Source organism: Acomys russatus, chromosome 4, assembly GCF_903995435.1.
Source record: "Acomys russatus chromosome 4, mAcoRus1.1, whole genome shotgun sequence".
Taxonomy (NCBI): Eukaryota; Metazoa; Chordata; class Mammalia; order Rodentia; family Muridae; genus Acomys; species Acomys russatus.
The window spans coordinates 57,167,837-57,186,866 of record NC_067140.1 but is presented as its reverse complement, the minus strand read 5'-3'; the positions used below and the strand labels follow the sequence as shown (position 1 = coordinate 57,186,866).

Below are 19,030 nucleotides of genomic sequence, written 5' to 3'. Positions count from 1 at the left end.
AGATGCCCTGGACTTGAGTTACAGCTTGTTGTGAGCCACCAGGTGGGTGCTGGGAATTGAACCCTGGTCCTCTGGGTGAGTATCCAGAGCTCTTAACTGTTGTGCCAGCTTTCCAGTCTCACAGTAACATTTTCAAGAAGCAAAGAGATATTATTACTCTTGAAAAACTGAGATTTACTCTTTAAAGGAATACAACTTTAAGTATGCTATAAAGATTGTTACTATGTAAAGACCACATGTATGTGTATATGCTAGTGTGCAGGGATGCACATGAGTGCCTGTGGAAGCCAGACAGATGTGCAGGGTCTTTGTGGAGCTGGAGTTATGGGTAGTTGTGCTGGAAACTCAGGTCTTCAGCAAGGACAGTGCATGCTCTTAACTGCTGAGCCTTTTCTCCAGTCCATCGTCAACCATTTTTAATGGAAAAAATTAAAAATACACTCATACATACTCTTCTTTCTTATTACTATTATTGAACTTTTCTCATCAAGGCAGTCATTGTGTTGTCAGATTTGACACGTATTTTGTTTCCTTCATGTTTCATCGTGCTGACTAGCCTCTCATCTCTACCTTTCCCTGTGCCTTCATACGCGTGGGCCTCTGTCGAGAATGGTAAGGAACAGGCTGTAAAAGCCATAGGCAACATTCTTAGACACATCATGCAAACTCAGTCTCAATTCTTCAAACAGAGCAACTTGTGGACTGACTACTGACTGACTGATGGCAGCCTGGGAACCAAATCATTTGCTTTACTCCCTGGTGTAAGACAATTATTGAAAACAGATCCAACATATTTTTCTAACACGAATTTACTTCCAAAGAGGGCATGATGCGTAGCTTGTTACAAAAGCATATATTTCTAACTGTGTTCTACGGAGGAAGTTACTAATAAAGCCCAGAGGTAGACGAGAAGCGTGAAGGCAAGGCTAGGAGTAGGTAAGAGGCTAATCACCCTAGGCACCGTTAGCCCGGGTAAACCATGAACAAAAAGCCTGAAAACTGTATCTGTAGTGCTTGCTGTTTTTACAGTTTTAAACCTTTTTTATTATATTGTGTATATATGTGGGGTGTGTGTGTGTGTGTGTGTGTGTGTGTGTGTGTGTGTGTGTATGGTCTGTATATGTGTGCATGCATGAGCACATGTTTATGACATGTGTCATAGTACAGATGTGGAGATAGGAAGACAACTTGCAGCAGTCAGTTCTCTCCTTCCACTATGAGTGTAGCTTTATGTTTCCCCCCTTTATTTGCTACTGTTTGTGAGTTCTTCATGGGTACGTCTCCTATCATCTCCACCTCAGCTCAGCTTCTCCTGGCTCAACTGTGACTAACTTTCTCCTCGCTCTGCTAGCTCAATTCACTTTCAACTGTCTCTTCTTTTTCACTCTGCTCAACCTCTTCTCTCTAGCTCTACTCAATCTTCCCACTCTTCCATCAACTGTCTCCTCTGACCCTACTCTTCTGTCTCCTGCAGCCTACTCTTCCTACCCCCCAATCCAACTACTCTTCCTCCTCCTGCTCTCTCAGCTCTCAGCCTCTGCTAGTTCTTTATATTCTCTCCTGTTCCCAGAAGTCCAAGAGTCAACTGAAATTGACAGGCATAGGGTCATTTAAAGGGCCAGGCACACAAAATAAATCATACTGTATATGGGTTCTGGGAATCAAGTTCAAGTAGCAAGTGTCTTTATCCATTGAGAAATCTTGCCAGCTAAATTGAGTATTTGTTGTTTGTTTGTTCACTTGAGGAAAAAAAAAATCTCAATGCATAGCTCTGGCTGTCTTAGAACTCACTATGTAGACTGGGCTGACCTCAAAATTACAGAAAGCCACCTGCCTCTGCTGCCCAGGTGCTGAAATTATAAGTATTTGCTACCACATTTGACTCTCTACTTCTATAAGTGGTTAAATGAAACATTAGGTATAATAATCAGTAAAACAGATTATGTCAAACATGACTGAACTCATTCCTCATCTCATACCTCTATTTTTAGATGAATTTTGTTGCTGCTCTCTTTTATTGAGACATAGTCTCACTGTGTTAACCTGGCTGACCTCAAGCTTACTGTGCAGAGCAGGCCGGCTCAAACCCACAGAAAGCCATGTGCCTCACGGCCTTCTTCACCGTCCTTAAAATCTCTTCTCTCTGGATGTAGTGATACAGATCTTTAAGTCTAGCACTGAGGAAACAGAGGCAGGCAGATCCCTGAATTCAAAGATAGCCTGGTCTAAATACTAAACTCCAAGCTCCCCAAGGCTATGAAGTGATACTCCATCTCAAAAAGAAAAGAACCACACATTGATGAATATTCACCAAACTGCATACTCATCATGCTCAGTGCCTGGCATATAAACAGGAGACAAGATGCCCATGGGTATTCTGACAAGGAAGCAATAGACACAAGATAATATAAATCCTGATGCATGTAATAAAAAAAGAAAACTTTAAACATGGTTGGCGAAGGAGCTGTGAAAAGTAGCATTGACAGACAACTTTGACATTCTACTATATTTCCATATAAATCCTGATTCTTTTTAATGCCCCACTTTAACTTGATGTTCACTACATGTCCTCTACACATATTAAGAAATAATTTTATTTTCTAAAACCAGCTCCTAGGAAATGACTTATAAAGGACTCATATGCTTTTTGTTTTACTTGGAGTATAAATTATTTTGTTGTTAAAATTATCAGTATTAGCCACGTGGGGTGGCCCACGCCTGTAATCCCAGCACTTGGGGAAGCAAAGGCAGGAGGATCACTGTGAGTTCAAGACCAGCCTGGTCTACAAAGTGAGTCCAGGACAACCAAGGCTACACAGTGAAATCCTGTCTCAAAAAAATAAATAAATAAAAAAGAAAGAAAGAAAAAGAAAAAAAGAAAGAAGGAAAAAGAAAAAAGAAACCCTTAAAATGTTCTTTAGCAGAATTTTCCACAATCTCAGAGTATGTACTTTACTTACCAAGCACTGTATACAAGGTCAGCAACAAAATAGAATAGTAGAAGATGTTTATTTTGCTCAAGATATGAAGAGAAAATGATGTCATATTTGCAAATCTCAGAGGTCCTAAACAAAAGAAAAAAAATTTAAAATCTGGTAAACACATGCAAAGCTAATTTCTCTAAACCTTCTCTAGAAGATTTCCTTGTATTTTGGTACACTAAATGTTTTGCTACATGCATAGACACTACTCTAAAATTCAGACTCTTGGGGAGCCAAAACACACAAAATCACAAATGGTAGAAAGCTCAAAAAGGGGTTTATTATAAGATATTTTATAGACAAAAACATAGTTGGGAATACATAATTACATATACTATACTATATTGAATTTTCATGTAGATTAGGAGCTTAAATGACAGACACACATGCCAGAGATCTACACTGTTTTATCCTCAGGTAGATTTGAAAGATTGTGCCATGTTCAAAGGATGACCAATATAATCATCACTCTTTTCTTCATTTTCATTCAGTATCTAAGTATACAGACTTCTAAAAGCTATAATAAATATAAATATTTTCCATCTTTATCTTACACGAGCATATACCCACAAAGTCCTTCCCGTATATGATATGGTTCTTACTTCACAGCAGCCCTCATCATAAAGCTTTCCCAGACCTAGGGAAGTTCATGGGAGGACACAGAGGGAAGAAGGTAACCATCTATATGGCACGGAGAGGAGCCTCAGAGGCATAGGGAGATCTTGGACTTTTAGCTATAGAATTTTGAGAAAATGATTTTGTTGTTGTTTGGGCCAACTAGTATTTTGTTACTTTGACCCTAACAAACTAATATGTAGCTTTACTTTAAAATATGGTCATAATTTTGTTCAAATATTTTGAAACTAGATTCTTTTTGTATCTTAAAAGGAACATATTTCTTTTAAAAAAAATAATTTATTTAGAGCTGGGTATGGTAGTGCACACCTGTAATCCCAGAACTCAGGACACAGAGGCAGGTGGATCGCTGTGAGTTCAAGGCCAGCCTGGTCTACACAGAGAAACCCCACCTCCAAACAAACAAAACCAACAATAAATTATTTAATTTTATTTCATGTGTGTTTGTGTGAGGGTATCAGATCCCCTGGAACTGGAGTTACAAATCAGTTGTGTGCTGCCATGCAAGTGCTAGGGATTCAACCTGAGTCCTCTGGAAAAGCAGACAGTTCTCTTAACCACTGAACCATCTCTCCAGTCTGGAACATATTTCTTTTAAGCCAGATAACTGAGAAGGTGAAACTATGTCTTGTAACTATTAAGGTAATCATCCAGGAAGAAAATACTGATATGTAATTTTAATGTTATTTTAAAATTAGTAATGCAACATTAACCCTTAAAGGAGTTAGAAGTTAACAGAAAAGCCCTATCAATACCAACACAAAGGTGATGAGTTCTTGTTTCTCTTTTTGGACGTGCACTATAAAACAGTGCTTTCTAGCTGGGCGGTGGTGGCGCATGCCTTTAATCCCAGCATTCGGGAGACAGAGACAGGCAGGTCACTGTGAGTTCGAGGCCAGCCTGGTCTACAAAGCGAGTCTAGGACAGCCAAGGCTACACAGAGAAACTCTGTCTCGAAAAAACAAAAACAACAAAACAAAACAAAAACCAGTGCTTTCTGAACCTGGCTGCTTTTCAGAGTCACTTTAAGAATAGATTTCCATGCTGCTGCTCATATATTTAAATCCAGTTAGGTTAAGTTGACCTAAGAATCTATATGTATTTTTAATGTCCTTAGGTGATTCTTTTTTTAAAACATTATTTCCCCTTTTCTTTTGATTTTTAAAGATTCTTACCATAGTTCAGGCTGGCCTGAAACTCACTATGAACCCAGGCTATCCTTGTGCTCATGATAATCCTCCTGCCTCAGCCTCTTGAGTGGTTAAGGTTACGAGCATGAGCCACATCACACCCTGCTGGGGACAGACTCTCAAGCCATCAGGAATGCAAGCTGGACAGAAATGACTGCTGCTCTCCACCCATGAACTAGCCTCAGCCTAAGCAGAGCAGGAAACAGAGCAGGTAAGGTTAGGCAATCAATGATGGAACTAGTCAAACTGGGGAGAAAGGTTAGCTAATTGCAGCTACATGTTTCATCTCTGTAAACCATTAGCCAATATTAGGTGTTTTTTTTTTTTTTTTTTTTTCATGACAAGGTTTCTCTGTGTAGCCCTGGCTGTCCTGGAACTTCCTTTGTTAGCCAGGCTGGCCTCACACTCACAGGCCTGCCCCTGCCTCCCAAGTGCTGGGATTAAAGACGTGTGCCACCACAGCCCAGCAATATTAGAGCTTTTATATGAACATGTTTATAAATAGGTGTTTTACTAAGAACAGCATGAGTGGAAACACAAAATTTCCCTTGTATTTACACGCACTCATGGGAAGCTTCTAAGGGTCATTAAACGCCCAGCCCCCAGTACTGTTGCCCGGCTCTATTGACAGGATATTATCTAGGAAGAAATAAGCAGCGTTCCTAGTGAGGTGGCACACCAAATCTCCTTCCTGCGCCTGACGTGGAGCTTCACTACGCAGCTCAGGTTGGCTCTAACTAGCTGCCCTCTCTTGTGCTGGCACTATCTGCACATGCCACACAGCCTGATGGCATGCCGGAGCTCCACGACTTCCTTAATGAGGGTGAGGTGCAAGACTTTATCACTTACTATGGGGTGTCTGCTATGTTCAAGGCATCAAGGTAGTATTTGCATATATGTCATTGAGGGTGAGTGGTGAAAAAAGACAGACCACAGATAATCATCCTTAGGAAGTCGGAGATGAGACACAATTGTGACACTAGACTGACTTTCTTCAGTCATAGGCTCTCAACAGTGAGCAAATGATTGAGAGGCGATTAGAACACAGGACTCTCCCTGCTAAGTGGCCTCCTTTGAATATTCACCTTTCCCTAATAAGGGCTGTGTATGAATAATGATCAATTAATTCTTAGTATTCATCGCTATGTTACAAAGACACCTCAGTAGCTTGACAAATATAATCATGGAAACTTTACAGGAAAAGATACCTCTTGGGAGTGGTAGCAAAATCACTGTAAAACTATCCTATAACTGGTTCTGTGAATGTAATTCAAGATTATACCAGTGTCACTTAAATGTTAACCCCAAAATTTTTGATACAGAATGTTACTGTGTAGTCCCAGCTGGCCTGGAATCCCCTATGTAGACCAGCTGGCCTTGAACTCACAGAGATCCACCTGCCTCTGTTTCCTGAGTTCTGGGATTAAAAGCATGTGCACTATGCCCGAACAAATTTTTCCAAGTTTCTATTAGTGCCGTATATTTAATTATTTGAATTAAATGTTTTCTATTCAAAGGTATTTCAAACATAAAACCATATTAAGTAGCTATTTATAAAAACAGCTACTAATATTATAAGTTGGCCATTTTAAGTAATATTGACTTTTTTATTAAATCACATTTTATTGCTATACAGTGGGGGTGGTGGAAGTGAAAATAATTATTTTTCAAGATTAAAAACACTACAAAAAGCTGGGCATGGTGGCGCACGCCTTTAATCCCAGCTCTCGGGAGGCAGAGGCAGGCGGGTCGCTGTGAGTTCGAGGCCAGCCTGGTCTACAAAGTGAGTCCAGGACAGCCAAGGCTAACACAGGGAGACTCTGTCTCGAAAAACAAAAACAAAACAAAACAAAAAAATAAACAAAAGCACTACAAAAAAAAAAAAAAAAAAAGGAAAAGAAAAAGAAAAGGAACATTCATTTGAAGACTGCACTGCACAGAGTCCTCTGTGTACTTACTAATGACAAGGGTGTCATATGATACTGTCAAGTCTTCCAGGAATAAAAGCAATCATGATACTAACCTTTAAGCTCTGGGTATGCGAGGTATCTGAATGCAATCAGAACGGTGAGCTGCGTCAGGGCAATCAACACAAACAGGACCCGGGCCTGCAGAGAACGGATTAATGGAAGAGATGTGCTGGCGCAACCCCAGGCAAGGCGTTAAACTGGCTTCATTACCAAAAATGGAAGTAGCACAATAAGAAATCGTATTTTAGTCTTCATCCGCTGTTCCTGCCAATAGCTACCAAGACTTTTGTAATTTTATAAGCAATAACGGAAAATAGTAGAGGACTCCCTGTTAAAATACTTGGTTGTAGCTCCCAGTTTCTGAAACAACTCTGGGGTGATGATTGGAAGGAACTGTCACCTGATTAATAACAAGCTATAGAAAGGCACTAAGGATATGGGAGCTGGTTGCTGGAGGGACCGACATGGACTCAGGGTTGGCCTTGCATCCTTACGCCATCCCCCTTTGCTCTCCAGAGAAGAGGGTGTTGAATTAATGATGATTAATGGCCAGTAATTTAGTCATGCCTACATAGTGAACCTCACACAGAACTCCTAACTGAAGGGCTTCAGAGACTACTCTAGTGGATAGCAGGAGTGCCAGGATGGTGGCATGTACCTCGGAGGACACGGGCGGGCGGTCACATCCAAGCTTCTCCCTGGCCTCTCATCCAGCTGGCCAATACTGAGTTGTATCCTTAAACAATAAACACTAACCCAGCATGACAACTATTTTTCTAGGTTCTGTGAGTCATTACAGCAAATCACTAAGTCCAAGGAAGGATGCCTTAGCAATCTCCAGCTCCTCGCCATTCTAGCTCAGACTACCATCTGAAGCGCAGGTGGCATTCTGGCCCTGACTGCTGTGAGGAGGGAGGAGGGAGGGGCCGACTTTGTAGGATTGAGTCCTTAGCCAAGGCCGGCTATGCTATCTCTTGGCAACCAGTAGGAGAATTGAGTTAAATTCTAGAATACCCAATCAGTGTCCACTGAGGACTAGAGAATTATTTAGCCTAGAAAGCCCCATACATTTGGTATGAGAAGGATGTGTAGAAAAAGAAACAAGAGATTTTGTTTTTAACAGCAACACCACCAAAAATACTCAGTAATTAAAAAAGAAAAAAAAAAAAGTGGTCAAATATCTGATCACTGATAATATGATGAACTGCTTAGCACTGCTTTTTCTGAACTTATGTAGACCAATATTAGAGTTTCATTATATTTGAAGGGTAATCTGTTTTATCTGAAGTTTGGTTTGGGGCAGGGATAGATTCTATACCACAGGCTAAATAAGCAGAGAATGTATTTTCAGATTTCAAAAAAGGCTTCATTGATTTAAAATGATTACTAAGAAAAGACATGTAACCTAGGCATTTGTTTCTCCAAGTGTGGCCCACTCCAGACCATCACCGAAGTCCACCTGGAATGCAGGACCTTAGACCCACACATCATATCTGCAGTCGGGATTCCGTGGTGGTTCATACAAATGCCCAACCTACCAAAGCTTTATCCAGGTGGCTACTAAAAATCTCCCAAAGAGCACTCTGGCTAAGTCTTTGGCTAAAACAAATACATGTTTTGTCATTTTAAAAATCTCTCAAATAAAATTTAAAATTAGCCATGCATTTAATCCCAGTACTCTGAGACAGGCGGATGCCTGAGTTCAAGGCCAGCCTGATCTACAAAGAAAGTTCCAGGACAGCCAGGACTACACAGAGAAATCCTGTCTTGAAAAACCAAAAATAGCTGGGCAGTAGTGGCGCACACCTTTATTCTCAGCACTTTGGAGGCAGAGGCAGGTGGATCTCTGTGAGTTCAAGGCCAGCCTGGTCTGCAGAGTGAGTGCCAGGACAGCCAAGGCTACACAGAGAAACCCAGTCTCAAAAAGCCAAAAGAAAAACATGAAAAGAAAACCCAAAAATAAATAAAATTAATGACCAAAAATTGTAATGATGAAATACAAATACCCATTATTTATTTTTCCAAAAAACACAATCATGCATATAATAAAATTAAATTAAAATAATGATAATTTAAATATTATGTATGTGAGCGTATACCCTAAAGCTATTTGGAGGAAGTAAAATTAAAAAAGGTTTCAGTTGTCTTCCACATTTTACTATATATAATTTTATTTGTATTTTGTATTAATATTCATGATAAGGAAGATCTCATGGAACCAGAGTATAAATTGCTGCAGCCTCACTCCAGACCATTGAATAGTATATGTTAAAATAAAACAAAAACCATCCATACCAAAAAAAACCTCTTCGATCACTGGCACATTTAAGAGTCACTGGTTGAAGGCCTACTATGTGGTAGGCCTACTGTGGGAGTATGGTCTGCTGCTTTGTTTTGTTAATCCCGCCCCCTGAGATTCTTACTGCAGATTATTGTCATTTAACCTTCCTCCCTGATTGACTAATAAAGAGAGCAGATACCTGGGCAGGGCCAGAGGAAGGTAGGCATGGCAAAGGTTCCTAGGTTTTTGGGACAGAGAGGATCCTGGGAAAGAGAAGCAGATGGGACCAGAGGAGGAAGAAGGAAGAGAATTGCCATAGGATAGAAAAAAGCCATGTGGGTCCAGAGGAGGATCCGGGAGGTCCACATAAAAGGAACGGCCTAGATGAAGAACCTTAGCAAGTGTTTTGGGATTAAGGATGGGAAGTAGCCCAGATGGGATTCGTTAGAGCAGACGGCCTAGATGAAGAACCTTAGCAAGTGTCTTGGGATTGAGGATGGGAAGTAGCCCAGATGGGCTTCGTTAGAGCAGATGGCGTGGGATAGAGGATAGGAGACACTGAAAGGTAGTTTAGGGGGTTATATCAGCCCCGCTCCAGGTAAACAAGGCTTCTTCTAAAATACAACAGGTGTCTGTATCTTTTGGGTTATGATAGAGGTTTAAATATTACTGCCATAATAATTATAAGCCTAATAATAAACATTTATTAGAACATAGGTTTAAATTCATAGCAACAGACCAAAGACCCCTTACCCTCATGGGGATTATAGTTTAATGAGGAAAATGGGAGAAAAGAATACAATACATAAATGATATAATTAATTATGTTAAAAATAGTGTGACTTTTCTTGATTTAGCAAGTCAGTTGTAGGTTTTATATTTAATAATTAAGGCAGATGATAGATAAAAGGTATCAGATGCCAGATATTGTTATACAGAGTTTATTAAATGAGCATGGGGGGAGAAGGAAAAGGGGAGAGGGGTACCCCAGAGAGAGAGAGAGAAGAAGAGGGAGAGAGAAAGTAAGGAAGAGGGGTAGAGGAGAGAGTGAGAGGTTAGAGAGAGAGCCACGTGGAAGTTTGTCCTTTTATATGGCCCTGGACAGGGTCATGCCCCCATGGCAGGTAAGCGATGACATCACAAGTGGGGGGGGGGAAGCTGAAGCAGAATGCTAACAGTAGGTATTTATCCTAAGAAATTTATATTAACAATAATGGAAAAATTTAGTTGACATTATTATGTATATAATAGAGGAAAAAATTAGAAATAGTTTAAAATAAGGAATTCGTTAAATAAAATATTGTTAATTTAATGATTTCCTAAATAAACCTTAACATATTTAGTTATATATTAATATATTCATATATATTTTAATATAACACAGATAATGTCATATTATGAAAGACACCATGGTGTGCACTTGGATAATACACAGTACTTAGGAGGCTGAGGCAGAAGGATTGCTTGACCTCAAATGTCTAAGGCTACCATGAAAAGCACAGTAAGACTTGCCTCAAAAGCCAATAAAGAGCCGGGCATGGTGGCGCATGCCTTTAATCCCAGCACTCGGGAGGCAAAGGCAGGCGATCGTTGTCAGTTCAAGGCCAGCCTGGTCTACAAAGCGAGTCTAGGATAGCCAAGCTACACAGAGAAACCCTGTCTTAAAAAAAAAAAAAAACCAAAAAAAACAAAAAAACAAAAAAACCCAATCCCCACCAAAAAGAAATTCCTGGAGTCTGGGGAGATGGCTCAGTGTTAAGAGCACCGGCTGCCCTTCCAGGGGACCCAGGTTTGATTCCCAGCATCCACATAGCAGTTGACAACCATCCAAAATGCCACTTCTAAGGAATCTGATGCCCTCTTCTGACCTTCAGGGAACCAGCCATGCACATGGTAAACATGCATATATACATACACAAAAATAAATATTTTTAAAAAGAAAGAAAAGAAAAGAAACTCCTGGGTTGGTGAGACGACTCAGCAGTAAAGTCACTCGCCAGCAGGCTTGATGACCGGATTCAATCCTGGGGATAGACTGACATGGTGAAAGGAGAGGACCACTTCCAACAAGTCGTCCTTTGACCTTCACACACATGCCATGGTATGTGTGTCCCCTGCCACATACACACAAAACATTTTTTCCTTCTAGATAAATAGTGAGTTTTGATTTTATAAGGTTTGGTTTTCTTAACACCTAACTATTATTATTTAGAAATTTTGCATTTACAAAAATAAACAATCACAGACATGCACATATACACACACATAACATTTCATTGAATTTACTCACCACGATGCAGTGGTCAGTAAGGAGAATAAATGAAGCCAAAGGGTCAAATGTGAGATGAGTGTTCTCTTGTACAGAAAATATGTGCTGAGTACTCTTGCTTCTTCCAGCAGAATCCTAGTTAGAAACACAGCCAGGAGACAATTTGCAGCATGCTTAAAGAAAACAAAGTAAAATGCATTCTGTTCTGAGGATACACCTATTTACAGTTTCCCTACAACACAGCTTTCCTGGGCTTGAGGACCTGCCTTGTCTTCCCACACTAAGCCTAGAGGCTGGATCTGAAGGAGGCGGGTTGAGCATCTGCACAGGGGAGAAGCAGTGGTGGGGCTCAGATGGAGACATAAAGAGTAAGAGGGAGCCAGCTGCGGTGGGAGGCAGCGGCAGGTGGACCTCTGAGTTCCAAGCCAGCCTGGTCTACAGAATAAGTTCCAGCCAGAACTACATAGGGGGGCCCCGAGTTTAAGGAGGAGGAGGGGGGAGGGGAGGAAGGAAGGGGGCTAAGAGGAGGGAGAAGGAAGAGGGGGCAAGGGCCATGGAGTTGGCTCAGTTGGTAACATGCTTGCTGCTGAAGCATGAGGCGCAGGTTAATCCCAGCATCCATGGCGAGGAACCTGGAATGGGCCGTAGAGATGGTGCAGTCATCCACACTGGGGTTTGGATCCTAACACCCATACAGCAAGCTTGGTGTCCTGCAAATGCCTGTTAACTCCAGCTCTGAGGGATCTGACATGCTTCCAGTCTCTGTGCATGTACAGGTGCACATTCTGGCACACACGTACACATATAAACACACATAAATAGTCAACCAACTAACCCAACAGAGACATCTGTAACCCCAGTCCTGGGGGGAGGAGGAAGAGAGGTTGAGCCCCGGAATTTACTGGCTGGACAATTTATTCATATCAATTCAGTGAGAGGCCCTGCCCCCAAAATAAAGCAGGGGTTAGGGAAGTGGCCTGGTGGTTGAAGTCCTTGTGCGCAGGCATGAGGACTGGCGTTCTTGAAAACCAAAAACCCCTATGAGTCCTGGGTGGGTGTGGTGGCCTGCCTGCCTGTAATTCCAGCCTCAGAAGTTGGAAGCGGGATCCTCATGCTGGCTAGGAACACCAGCCATATATGCAAGCTCAAACTTCGATCCACTGGGACCCGGCCTCAATGGACAGGATGGCAGAGCAAATAAGGATGGTTCCCAACATGCATACCCATATGCAACTACATACACAAACATGCACACACACACACATACATACTGCATACGCACACATACAGACCACATACACATACATGAAAATGGAAAATACTTGTTACAAAATAAAGTAAGGAGGACGAGGACAATAAAGCAGGGGTGAGGAGAGGGCCTACACAGTAAAAGAAATGGAGGACACTATTCAGCTAATTGTAATTGTGTGAGCCTTGTTTGGATTCTGATTTGAATCAACCAAATCATATGCACACATGCGCGTGTAAGCACACACACCCCCACAAGACTTATCTAGTTCTAGTGTGGTGCATTTAAAAGGACAGAGCTTTGGCATTGGTGAGTAAAAGGCTATCCATCTATTTCATATTCAGTAGATTGAGTTATTTTGAGATAGTATCTTACTGTATCGCCTGGGCTGACCTCAGACTCACGGCTCTCTTTCCTCAGTCTCCTGAGTAGCTAGGCTGTGTATGCCACCTCACCAGGACTTAGCAGATTAACTGTTTAAAGTTATACATATAAGATTGAAAACAGCTCAGTGATTGCCTAAGGAGAAAGGTGGAAGGAAGGAAGATCACAAAGAACAAGAAAACCTTTTGAGGCCAGTGAGGTGGCTCAGTGGGTGAAGGTGCTCGCTGCTAAGCCTAAACCTGAGTTAGGCTCTCATGACCTGCATGGTGTGTTCAAATGAAACCCAACCCCCACAAGTTGTCGCCTAACCTTCACACTTGCATCACACAGTCCTCTCCGCCCAGCCACATAAAATAGGTAAGTAAAATGTAACTTCCAAAAGGGCATATAAATATACTGCATTCAAACTTTGTTTACTCTTTATCAAAGTTGCTTCTTACCAACTGATTAGCAATAAACCTAAATCAGAGCCCATGCGGCAAGAGCCCCATCACTGACACGACAAACTAACAATGACTAACTTACCTGGACGGATACTTCTATGGTATGTGTCCCATTACTGTAGTTTCTAGGGTTCCACTTCAGTATGAAAATAGGGCCAGACAAATGAGCAGCTTGGCCTACATTAGCTCCATCAATGTTAATAGTGACAGAAGTGATGGGAGATAAGGAAAAGGCCAATACTCTAAAATAAGAGCATATATGAAATGCATGATTTTAGGTACAGGACATTGTTTTTATAGAGGAGAGCACTATTGTGACCTGAGGACACATGAATGCAGGCAGAACTGTGCAACTGCAAAGACCTTGTACAATTCGGCAATGAAGTACTAAGAAATTAGAAACTATTTGTGTGTGTGTGTGTGTGTGTGTGTGTTATGTTAAGGACATGCTAGGCAAGTGTTCTACCACAGAATTACATCCCAAGCCCAGAAACTATTCTTTTATTTTCCTGAAAGAAAAATCAGTTTCTTAGCCGGGCGTGGTGGCGCACGCCTTTAATCCCAGCACTCGGGAGGCAGAGGCAGGCGAATCGCTGTGAGTTCGAGGCCAGCCTGGTCTACAAAGTGAGTCCAGGATGGCCAAGGCTACACAGAGAGACCCTGTCTCGAAAAACCAAAAAAAAAAAAAAAAAAAAAGAAAAATCAGTTTCTTTTGATAAATCTACCTAGAATGAACCAAAAATTCTTTCTGAAGAAATTCCTGAATTCCTGGTTTTACTCTTAGGAAGAGAATATCAAGTAGATATTATACCCTGTTAATCCAACAGCAAGCCTATATTCTTTCATTTGATTCTGGGTGTGCTACCCAGAAAAAGCAAGGCCATAACCAGAGCTGAGCCACCAGGCCTTTCAGATAACACCTAGCACTGATATCCAGATGTCGCTAAAAATATGACAGGCCAGGTATGGTAGCCTAGTTATCACATTCATTTTGGCACTCTAGGGCAGAGGCCAGCCTGGTCTATACAGTAAGTTCCAGGATAGCCATGGCTGCATAAAGAGACCCTGGGTGGGTGGGTGAAGTAATGTTTTTAGCTCCAAAAATAAAAAATGTAATCAGGCAATCTCCATCAACATTCATACGAGAGGCTGCTGAGTGGGCAGAGGGGCTTCTCACTAAGTCTGATGATGTGAGTTCAATCCTGACAATCTACATGGTGGAAGGAAAAGAGCCAAGTCTTAAAAGTTGTCCTCTGATATCCACAGCCATGCTGTGACATTCGCATGCCCCTCCCTCAATACAAACAAATAAATAATTTAATTCCTAAGGAATTTCTGCCACTTCTACAATACTATTATTAACAAACCAATCAAGATGGTCATGGTGGCACATGCCTTTAATCCCTTGGGAGGCAGAGGCAGGTGGATCTCTGGGAGTTGGAGGCCAGCCTGGCCTACAGATACAGAGTGAATTCTAGGAAAGCCAGGGCTGTTATACAGAGAAACCTTGTCTCAAAAAACAAAACAAAACAACAACAACAAAAAAAAAAAGGTGGGGGGAGAAAAAAGAAACCATTCAAGCAAGAGAAGAATCTACTTTTACCAAATGTTCATCCTCAAATAAGAACAATCCTAACATTTCATAAGTAAAACAACAAATTAGTTAAGTTGTGGTAAGTTCTCTGTGCATAAAGAAGAAAGGAATTCACTTAGACTGTGCCCTCTGATGACAGTGACATAGACATGTGTCTTATGTGAAGGAGCACCTAGAGATGCTAATGACAGCTCTTCAGAGATGGGCAAACACTCTTATAATCCCATTGCTGTGCTCTCCCAGAGCTATTATGGAGGATTGCTTGTTTTTCTGCCTCAGCCTCTCTGATGCTGAAATTACATAAGTCACCACATCTAGCTTAGATTACTTCTCAAAATAAAACTTTAAAAAAATAAATATTGCAGTAGTGGTGCAGCACTCAGAAGGCAGAGGCAGGTAGATCTCAGTGAGTTCAAGGCCAGCCTGGTCTGCAAAGTATCAGGAGAGCCAGGGCTACAAGAGAAACCCTGTCTCAAAAATATATACATACATATATTTATGTGTGTCTGTGTGTACATATATACATGTGTGTATATATGCATATATAAACATACTGTGTTATATATTAAATTTTAAATGTTTTAAAATAAAACTTTTTTAAAAGTGACTGTACATTTGAAAGATTTTTCCCCCAAAATAATGTCTTGTTAGAATTCTATTAACAAACATAACCAAAATTTGAATTTCATCAGTTTTATAAAACTTTTGCTCTTTTGGCAGGTAATTCAATAAAACAGGAAAAAAATCCTGACATATAATACAAACTTCTAAAAGTAGGGTATGTGGGACTGAGGCACAGCCTTGTGGCAGAGCCAGTGCCTCACAGGAATCATGAGAAGCCCTAACGTTTCCCTGTCCTGTCCTATTTTCTGCTCCCTCCCTCCCTCCCTCCCTCCCTCTTGTGCTCCCAGCCCTCACCAAGCACACCCTGCTGAGTGGAACAACCATACAGGAGCACCATTGTTTTAAAGAGCTGAACAGAAGGCTTTGGAACACTTGACCCTTGTGGGCCTCTGCTAGGGGCTAAGTGCTGTTGACTTTACAAACCCTACTCTTCTACAGGAGCGTGCTCTCCATCTCAGGCTGAAGAAAGGGCTCTCATTTGACCTTGTATTTATGGTGGTCTGCAATTTTCTGGTGGGGACTATAACATATATAAGACCCTAATTTGATCCTCAGCCCTACAAATAATTAACAAATACAAATAAATAAATACAGAGTATAAGGTAATATGTTATGGTTATAACAGTATAAATATATGTGGATAGAAATGCTAGAATAAAATACACAAAAAATAATGATTGGCTTGGGTTTTTGTAAGATTTTTAAAGATTTCATCAGCTTTTAAAAATTACATTTTGGAGCCTGTAATCCCAGCACTCGGGAAGCAGAAGCAGGTGGATCTCTGTGAGTTCAAGGTCAGTCTGGTCTACAAAGGAAATCCAGGACAGCCAGGGTTACACAGAGAAACCCTGTCTCAAAAAACAAACAAACAAACAAACAAACAAATTGGGGGCTAGAAAGAGTGGTAGAAGACATGTCTGACATGCATGAGACCCTGGTTCAAGTCTCAATACTGAGACTATACATGTCTGTGTATAAAACATGCACATAAATACATATATGTATATATAATATATGCACACAAATACATAACTATGTATACTGGATGGGAATGAAATAGGGAACATTTTGTATGCTTACGCTGTTGATAAAAACAAAAGTGGGACCCCCCCCCCCAGCTTTCACATCATAACTTATTCTTTATCCATACCAAGGTGAAAGTAAATTCTGCAACATTAAAACCTACCTGATGTGTGTTGAATGGAAGAGCCTTTCTAGTGGTTCATGTTTAGCACAACTATAGAGGAGTGATTTAGGATTGGTGATAAGAACCACAGGCCAGTTGTCAAAGGTCACATCTGCAAAGCTAAAGAGGTCGTGGTCAAAGGCAAAGATCCGGTACCTAGAGGCCATAGGAAAGTAAGGGAACTCAGTTACTTCTTACACTAAGGCTGAAGGTGGGCTGAGGCTGTAGCTGAGCCGATGGAGCGCTTGCCTAGCCTAAGTCAGCTGGGAGGCACACGCCTGTAACCCCAATACTCAGGAGGTAGAGGCAGGAGGATCAGGTTCGTGGCTATCCTTGCCTAGATCGTGAGCTCAAGGCTAGCCTGAGCTACACGAGAGCCTTTCTCAAAGTTGGGGGGTGGTGGTGGAGTTTAAAAGTAAAACGCAGATAAAAAGTAAAAGCCACAAAACTAGGGCTCTTTATATGATAAACTGACATAAGGCAATGCTGCTGCCTTCTTTTCCTCTCTCCTGCTGCTTTGTTTTTCACGCCTGCTGGGTCGGGTGGGTGCTGGCTGAGGCAATGAATAACTAGAATGTCTGGCACAAAATTTAAGAAAAAAAAAAAATTCTAGTCCCAGTGAATCTGAAAGTTTGGTTCACAGACCAGCCCGCACCAATACAATGTTTTTAATGGCGAGATTTGGACATTGTTAAACTCTTGTAAACATTGGAGTTTAAAACCCAGTTGTGGTGGCTCATATCTGAAAACTCAGCCCTTGAAAGATGTGTCAAGAGGATGGTGAGTTTGAGGCTAGCCTAGGCTAAATAGTAAGTTCTAGGCTAGGCTGGGCTGCAGAGTGAAGCACTCTCTCAGGAAGCACAGGTAAAATAACTACTACAATGTCTAGATCAGCCTAGTCTACAAAGCGAGTATCAGGCTAGCTAGGGCCTATGTACTGAGAGAGTGCCTTAAAAGAAAAAAAGAAAGATGGGAATTCTTTCCAATGCAAGTGTCTTAAAATTTACATGGCATAAGGATGGTAAATGTCAGTGCTATAGTGGCTGGAGAGATGGCTTAGTGGTTAAATGCACTGGTTGCTCTTGCAGAAGTCCTGGGTTCAGTTCCCAGCACCCACACAACGGTTTATAACCATCCCAAACTCCAGTTCCAAAAGATCTGTCCTCTCTTCTGACTTCTACAGGCACTAATCATGTACACGGTGCATATATATATATACACATGCATGCAAAACATTCACAAAAAATAAAATGAATATGGGCTGGAGAGATGGCTCAGTGGTTAAGAGCACTGCCTGCTCTTCCAAAGGTCCTAAGTTCAATTCCCAGCAACCACATAGTGGCTCACAACCATCTATAATGAGATCTGGTGCCTTCTGTTGGCATGCAGGGGTACATGAAGCAGAGCACTGTACACATAATAAATAAATAAATATTTTAAATTGAATATATCTAATTAAAAAATTAAAAATAAGCCAGATGTGGTGGAACATGCCCACTTGGGAGGCAGAGGCCAGCCTGGTCTACAAGTCTATAGAGTGAGTCCAGGACAGCCAAGGCTATACAGAGAAACCCTGTCTTGAAAAACCAAAAAAAAAAAAAAAAAGAAGAAGAAGAAGAAAAAGAAAAGAAAAACCCTGCCTCAAAAATAAATGAGTAGGGGCTGGAGAGATGCCTCAGAGGTTAAGGGCTGCCTGCTCCTCCAGAGGTCCTGAGTTCAATTCCCAGCAACCACATGGTGGCTCACAAGCATCTCTAATATAATTTGATGCCCTCTTCTGGCCTGCAGGTATGTGTGCAGTCAGAGCACATAATAATAAATAAATATTTTTTTAAAAAATAAATAATTAATTTTTAAAATTCACTTTTATAACAAGGTATTATGTAATGGAAAAGGTTGTCAGATACACATTAACTGATAGCTCAACAGTACCTAGAGTCACCTGAGATGAGTTTCTGGGCATGCCTGTGGGGGAATATTTTGATTTTGTTAAGTGACATAGGAAGAACCCCCACCCCACCCCATTGTGGGTGCCATGCCCTGGCAGGGATCAAGATGACATAAGAGCTGAGCGTTCTGCCCTGCACTCTGTTCCTGACTGTGGACGTGATGTGACTGGCTGCTTCAGACTCCTGCTGCCTTGGTTTCCTTGTCATACTGGGAACCAGAATAAGCTCTTTCTCCCTTACTTAGTCTTGTCAGCATTTTATCACAGCAACAAGC

General features: G+C 41.3%; 1 protein-coding gene across 5 annotated transcripts in view; it reads right to left on the bottom strand.

The window, feature by feature from the left end:
* Window positions 1–19,030, bottom strand: part of Tmem62 (transmembrane protein 62) — a 35,557-nt gene that overhangs the window by 3,891 nt on the left and 12,636 nt on the right. For 4 of the 5 annotated variants that reach the window (XM_051144471.1, XM_051144474.1, XM_051144475.1 and 1 more), the window contains 5 exons: window positions 16,808–16,963; window positions 13,486–13,645; window positions 11,349–11,462; window positions 6,831–6,915; window positions 2,961–3,065 (listed from right to left, as the gene is read on the bottom strand). In XM_051144471.1, the coding sequence (XP_051000428.1) occupies window positions 2,961–3,065; window positions 6,831–6,915; window positions 11,349–11,462; window positions 13,486–13,645; window positions 16,808–16,963 (620 nt within the window). The remainder of the gene's footprint in view (window positions 1–2,960; window positions 3,066–6,830; window positions 6,916–11,348; window positions 11,463–13,485; window positions 13,646–16,807; window positions 16,964–19,030) is intronic. The other variant, XM_051144473.1, reaches the window with a different exon arrangement.